Source organism: Plectropomus leopardus, chromosome 22, assembly GCF_008729295.1.
Source record: "Plectropomus leopardus isolate mb chromosome 22, YSFRI_Pleo_2.0, whole genome shotgun sequence".
NCBI lineage: Eukaryota > Metazoa > Chordata > Actinopteri > Perciformes > Serranidae > Plectropomus > Plectropomus leopardus.
In genome coordinates, this window is record NC_056484.1 from 3,420,778 (window position 1) to 3,428,316 (window position 7,539).

Genomic DNA, 7,539 nt, shown 5'->3' on the forward strand with positions numbered 1-7,539 from the left:
ACACACACACACACACACACACACACACACACACACACACACACACACACACACACACACACGACAGGACCCCTCCCTGCTGACAGGAAGCAGGACTAAAGAGATCAACAAAAGCCATTCAGAGTCAGACTTTTGTATTCAGACGATAGACCGTGTGTGTGTGTGTGTGTGTGTGTGTGTGTGTGTGTGTGTGTGTGTGGTGATCTGTATTATTCTCAGCTGAATGTAGACAGTACGCTGAGTCAACACTGGCGAATTAGACGACATTATGAAACAAATCTCTGGCTTTATGAATTCAGCAGATACAACGGTAGCAATAACTGACAGGAAAAAACTTTATTGACTGAAGGTCCAACACAAACAGCAGGAATAATAAAGCTCATACTCAGGAACACTGAGAGAGATTAATAAATCTGGCTGGATCAGTTCACTGAAATCCTCACATTCATCTTCGTGGTGACAAACGGTCACAGTTGTGTTCGGATCACATTTGTGTCATTTTACTGCTGCAGATGTTTCAGACTGTGCTCATTTTAACCCCTTCATAGACTGTCGGGTAGTTTAATCTGCAGCAATGCATCATATTGTATAAGATCAAGAGCATTAGAAGCCAACTTTGATCTTAGGCGGGTTGGTTTCCGGACTTACACTCGGCTCGGGTTGTAATTTTTTCAGTCTGCTGAGGACTGTAAAGGTGATGTATAGTCACTGTTTGAAACCTGTGCTAAGTAGGTTTGTTTTTTGAATATGGAAAGCAGGCGATGAGTACCTTAAAAAAAGGACGCAAAAATTAGCAAGAAATTAGTAAAAAGTTACAGGAAAACTACCTGAAAATGTCAGAAAAGACAAGAGAACAAAAATAGGAAATAACCTGAAAAAGTTCTAAAATGAGATAAAAATAATAAATATAAATGAACACTTATAAATATTGTTTTCTTTGTATTGTTCTTGGTTATTTAAACATTTTCTAATGATTCTCTATTCTCTTCTGTCATGAAAGAGACCTGTTGTATGTAGTGCACAGCACGCACCATCAGAGCTCAGTCTCAGGTCTCTTCTGTTGGAACAGGCAGCTGAGCTGAGAGACACAGAGACACGTGGTGGTGGAGGGAGAAGTTACAGGACTGTAAACAGCCGGCGGCCAGCAGGCAGAGAGAGACTGTGGAGAATAACAGCATGTTTTTTCACATCTAACTTAGTGAATTAAGGATTTATTTTGACCAAACCAGATATGGTGATTGTTGGATCAGTGGACTTTAAGGTGTCTTTTATGATGAGTTAACAAGGCAATTAAGCCTCATCAGTCTGCTTTGACCGTGAGAAAGTTAAATTCAAAAGTTGTGCAGTTGTATTTCTCTATTTAATAAGGAAAATAGGTGCAAAACTTTTACTTTTCCTAACATTTTGTGATTTTTTATTGGGTATTCATTAGCTTAAAAAGCTGAAAGTAAGTAGCACACTTGCCATATTCACTGGAAATACATTTTAGATAATGAGACAAAATTAGATTAAACTAATGTATATATATACATTTACAGTTTTAAAGAAATAATAAGACAGCAAAATAAGAGAGAAACTATCTAAATGGTGTAAAGGAAACTCTTAGCGACCTCTGACAAGCATCTGGTTACCGTGGTGACGGTCTACTGCTGATCACACTGCATGTGTGTGTGAAAGTCAATGGAAATGTCCTTAAATAGACAAGTCACGCCTCGACACACACTCACACACACACACACACACACACACCTACACTCACACTGTGTGTTTCACAGTCAGCAAACAGAGTCAGTCGAGTGTGTCGGTTCAGAGGAAACTTCCAGAAAAAGGCCTTTTCACGGACTCTGCACACACACACACACACACACACACATTATAACAGCAGGAATGCAGCCTCTGTGAAAAAGTTGAAAAGGTGTCGTGTAGAGATCAGTGTGTGTGTGTGTGTGTGTGTGTGTGTGTGTGTGTTTATGTTAGCAGTTCCCAGAAAACATCTTTCTGTGTGACAGGAGTTTAATTTCTTGCGAGGCTGACAAACACACCTATGTCCTTGTTTATACTGCGGAGACGGAGGAGCTGTCGTCTGGTGACGACGGCGCAGGGAGCGCAGCTCGATCAGACAGACTCGTACTCTTTCTGTCTTCTGTCTTCTTCCTGATTCGGTCCCCTGGAGGCAGCGCTGTTCATCACACGCTGCAGTGCGAAAGGGCTGAACAGAAGAAACAAACTGATGATTGAGTCTTTCTTAGCGCTTCACTTCAACAGACGTACAGCTTAAAATGTAAAGCTTTAGGGTTGTGTTTGAGGAAAGGTCGTCTATAAAACGTCCTCTGAGGAGCATAAACGTACTCAGTGAATTATATGAAGTCCGGCATGTAGAGATTACGCCCAAAACCACAAAGACTTGAGACATGGTTCAAAAGACTTGTAAATAGTTAATGCGTGGGTACGAGTTAAGATCACCCACTGACAGCTGAACGCAGAGTAGACTGATGATAATGGCATCAATTGCACGTCCTCTTCAGCTGCTATCTGTCCCCGTCTTCAGGTCCCATTCACATATTACAGCACAATCATGCGCAGGAGGCCAGAGGCCAGTCACAGCAGCCCCAACATGTTTCTAGGATTTTGGCTCCTTTCTGGGGTTTTAGTACTTTTTTAGGATTTAAAGGACGATTTGAGGACGTTTCAAGGATTTTAACATGTTCCTTGGGTTTTGGCATGTTTCTAGGACTTAAGGAAACTTCTAGGATATTAGGACATTTCAAGGATTTTAGTGATTTTAGGATTTCAGGATGTTTTTTGGATTTTAGCACATTTTTAGGATTTTGCTTTTAAGGCTTTCAGGACGTTTCTAGCACGTTAGGATGTTTCTAAGATTTTAGGGTGTTTCTAGGAGTTTAGCACGTTTCAGGGATTTTAGCATGTTTGTAGGATTTAATGATGTTTCTAGGATTTTAGGATGTTTCTAAGATTTGAGTTCGTTTCCAGGATTTTAGGATGTTTCTAAGATTTGAGTTCGTTTCCAGGATTTTAGCATGTTTCCAGGATTTTAAGAAGTTTCTTGCATTCACGACATTATCAAGATTTTAGGACGTTTCTTGGATTTTAGGATGTTTCTAGGACTTTGGGAAATTTCTAGGATTTCAGGACATTAGTGACTTGGCGGGGTGCATTCTCATGAGCAAAAGCAAATGCTGCAAAGGTTTTTCTTTATTTCTGGTCATGTTGCACCTTTTTTTCTCTTTTTTTAAAAAAGATTTTTATTCTGGCTTTTATTGCCTTTATTACAGTGCAGCTAGAGAGTGACAGGAAAGAGGGAGAGAGAAAGGGAATGACATGCAGAAAAGGGCTGCAGGTTGGACTCAGCCGACATGAGACGGACACTCTACTGGGTATTTGCAAGTATTTGCATCTTTCTCCTGCAAAGACAGCCTAGTTTCATGCGAGGACCCGCTTTATATCTGTTATCAACATTACATGTTCCAGTGTCCACATACTTCTGTCCACTTAGTGTTTGCATTCTTGCTGCTCGTTCTGTGTGTATAATCCTGCTGTTTGTGCGGGAAATGGTGTACGCATTGTTTTCCTACGCGCTCATTGTTTACACATCTGGTCTCTGGTAGGAAACTGTGTTGTTTAACAAAACTTCAAAAATACATGAAGCAAACAGGACGCAAACTCCGTCCACTGTACAGCAGAAATCAGACGAGGTCAGACGAGCGAGGATGTGTCTGTCGTCAGTGTTCAGATGAGCAGAAATGAAAAGTGTCGTGTTGTTCTGACAGAGTGTCGTTCAGTCAGCAGCAGGAATGCAGTCTGTACTTTTCCTGAGAATAATTACTGATGCTGTGAACTTGTATGTTCACTTATGTCAGATCAAACAGACGTCTTTCGACGGCTCAATCTGCATCACACTTAACAGCTCCTCCATCGTGCTGAGATTCACTTTGATGCCTGATCTTATCTGAACTGTCGCGGGTGGATATTTCAGACTCTATAGATGTCACTAGGCAGGTTTCCATAACAGATCTGCACAAAACTTAAGCCATATTTTTTGAAATGTTGATAAAACACAATTCTGAGATGACGACGTTTTCATTGAGTGATGTTCTGCGATTTCTCCTCTCGTGATAATGTTCTGAGAAGCATGGCGCTGGATGTTCAAAATACTAGCAGCTTTATTTCTATTGCAGCCACCACACTAGCCGTCTTATTTCCAAATGAAGGCGACGTAGGCGTGTTATGCGGCAAGAATGGAAAGGAAACCCCCTTTATACGTGGGAGCGGTCACGTTTTAGGGATTTCTGGGAGCTGATAGTCCACGATTTCACAGAGGAATTGTGGATTCAAAACTTTCAGACGATCCGCTCAACTTTTGCAGAGTTACATGATGCAAAAACAGCTTTTGTAGCTCCTGCTGCATCATGAGGGAGCCAGTTCCTCCTGACATGCACACAGCTATAGCATCATGTGACCTAGAAAAGCAGAAAAAAATGTTTCCATTGCAGTTTGGTGAAATATGGCTTTTCCGAATTGCCACCTCATGCGCGTGTAAAAACTTGAAAAAAGTTTTTATTAGGCATATTTTATAATCGTTGTTTCAGTTTGTGCAATTTTAGGGTTAATGGAACCCCGCCCACAGTCCGAGATTTCCTTGAGTGACTTCACTTCCTGCAGAGGAAAGTCACTGGTTTGGCGTGTGCACTAAAACCTTTGAACACCCTTGAACAGCTGCGTGGTGGAGTCAGTCATCACTGTTATTACCAGCTTTGGTAATATCTGAATCAGGGACAGGAATAGGTTGCAACACGCAGTTAAAGTGGTCAGTAAGATCAGTGGTGTTAAACTGTCTGATCTGTCTCGTGTCTCGGCTAAGAGTGTCTCAGAGATATTTGGCAGCGTCCTCTTCATCCTCTGCATGGACGATCTGAGCTTTTAGCCTCCGGATGGAGATTGGCAGGTTTAACAGGCTCAATAATTTCTTCATTTCTCAGGCCGCCAAACTGTTAAAAGCTCACAACGACCAAACTGATAATTAATTCCAAATTAAGTCCTCGGGTCTGATGAGGATGGCTTCCTGCTCCTCACTTATTCACGTGTTAAATGATGTTTTTATGCCGTCAGGTCAGTGACAGTGTGTCCTGTGGCTTTATCTTTCGAGTCGCCTGTTGTTTGGACAAAAGAAGTTCTTTGACGATTGTTTTGGCTAGGGTTAGTTTTGACATTTTATAGACTTAATTTATCTGCAAATTAATCAATAGTAATAAAAAATAATGTTTGCTTGCAGTCGTAGAGGACTCTGTATCAGATCACAGCAGCTGTGGAGTCGGCTGGATGAAGCAACCGAGTTCACAGATGAACTGAATCACAGAGCAGCCGCCGCCTTCCAACGCGAATCTGCTCACACAATCAGTTTGTTTTCTTAGATTGATTATGTATTTTTTTTGTTTTTTTATTACAGAACATTATGCGTGTGTGTGTGTGTGTGTGTGTGTGGGCGACAGCGGGAACAGAGCTTCCTTCCCTCTTTGACTGCTCTGCAGGCTGAACTCGCTGCTGTCGGTGACTCTGAGCTGTTATTGTTTCTGAGGACGTTTTAACTGAAGTGAAGCCGTAACTCTGAACATAAGCTTACATCTGCTAATGCACAGCAACGTAAACAACACGGCACTGATGGAAACTTGTTATCTAAACTTGTTTGAAGTTAGAGACAAAACTATCCAACTGCTGATCAGCGTGTTTCTGACGGGAACACAGGAGCCACAGTTCCACATATCAATACTTTTTATGAAGAAATAGTACTTAACATCAAAGAAATCACGTAGGAGAGAGATATATGTTTAATAATTTGTGATTCATCATTAACTGGTGACATCTGAACACATTTTAACCCTTTGAGACGTGAGCAAATTAGCTTAATACCATTCAAAAACATGGGAAGGACAACAAAGTACAAAGAAAATTACAGAAAAATTAAAAAAATAAAATAATAATAAATGAATAAATAAATGTAAAACATAAATAAGAAAAGAATGAAAGACAAATAAATTAAAACAAAAAAATAGATGACCTGGAAACAGTCCTTACAAAATTATAATAGTTAATTTATCATTGAAATTGAAAATATGATAATTATAACATGTAGTTTAAGTAATGTTTCCCTTGCTTTATCAAAATCTACTGATTTCTTTCAATTTGTGGAATATTTCTAACAGATTTGCCCCTTTTTCCCATGTTTTTAAGAGAAGTGGCACCATTTTGCTTGAAAGGTTTAATTACCACACAATCAGACATTGAGAAACTTAAAGTATTTTAGACATTTTAGGCATGCTGATTGCCTCATCACACACATGTTAAAGCATGAAGACAACAGCAGCTTGGAAGCAGAGTGCAGCACAAAGAGGAGTGCTTATATGTACAGAACATGAACTAAAAAGTTATATGGATCTATATCTGCCTTTTTCCGTATAGATTGTGCTTTCTTCCCCATATATTTTCTCTTTATTCTAATTATTGTAATCATTTTTTCTTGTTTGGGTTTGCATTAACCCTCAAATTGCACAAATTGAAATCACGAATATAACGTACACCTAATGGAGACATCTCGCAAATGATTTCTATCAACATTTTGAAAATATCGCTAAAGTTTTGCACAGATTTGTAATGGAAACCCACTTAGTGTGTCTTACTGATGTATTTTAAAAACAGTGGAGGAAAATTAGACGTCAGGCTGGAGTTACACACACTGCACATGTTAAAGCTGGCTTCAGATTGTGACGGCAGTCGAGAGAGAAAAGAGAGACAGTTCAGACGAGTGTTGAAGGAAAACAAAATGATGGCCGGAGGCAGCACGAGTCCTGACATGTGTGTTTGTGCATGTGTGTGTGTGTGTTGTGGTTTTGCACACACACACCTTTTCCCCTTTCCCACCCTTCTCTCTTTCTGCCTCCTGAGGCTTCATTCATTCACAAAGTTTTTTTTTCTCTGTCTCAGAGAAACAGCCTCCGACTCGTCTCCGGATCGCATTTCAATTCCTCGCTGACTCACGACATCACTTCCTCCCCCGCCGTTTCCAGCGGGAGAGAACACGCATCAAACTGAAATGTTACGAAAAAAAAGCAGACGTTTGGGAAATGAATGAATAGGAGGATGAATAGTTTCTTAGTCTGAGTTTCTTCTAAAGCAGCAAACTTCATTCAACTAATAATCATAATTATTAGTTGAATAATTAATAATTGAAATAATTAATCAAATCGGCCCCGAAATTACTCAGTATTTCTACTGCACATTTTCAAATTTAACCCTTTGAAACCAGAATCAGTTTTCTTGTGCTGTGGTCAGATGCCTTTTACAAGCCTTAGAAAAGTGGTTTGATTTCTTTCGGAAACATGGGAAAACAGAAATGACCAACTTGTCAAGAAATGTATCACAACTTGCTAAAAAACAGTAAAATGTGACAAGAAAATCATCTGCAAATTAGTTTTGATTATTAGAAATTTAAAAAAAAAAAGAAAAAACAGGGAGAAATGTCCCAAA

At 39.8% G+C, this 7,539-nt stretch overlaps 1 protein-coding gene across 1 annotated transcript in view; it reads left to right on the forward strand.

Annotated features, from left to right (window-relative positions):
- LOC121961682 (carboxypeptidase M-like) overlaps nucleotides 1–4,942 on the forward strand; it is a 15,051-nt gene extending 10,109 nt beyond the window's left edge. The window contains exon 5 of the mRNA XM_042511749.1: nucleotides 4,880–4,942. Coding sequence (XP_042367683.1) covers nucleotides 4,880–4,942 — 63 coding nt within the window. The remainder of the gene's footprint in view (nucleotides 1–4,879) is intronic.
- The last annotated feature ends 2,597 nt before the right edge of the window (nucleotides 4,943–7,539 follow it).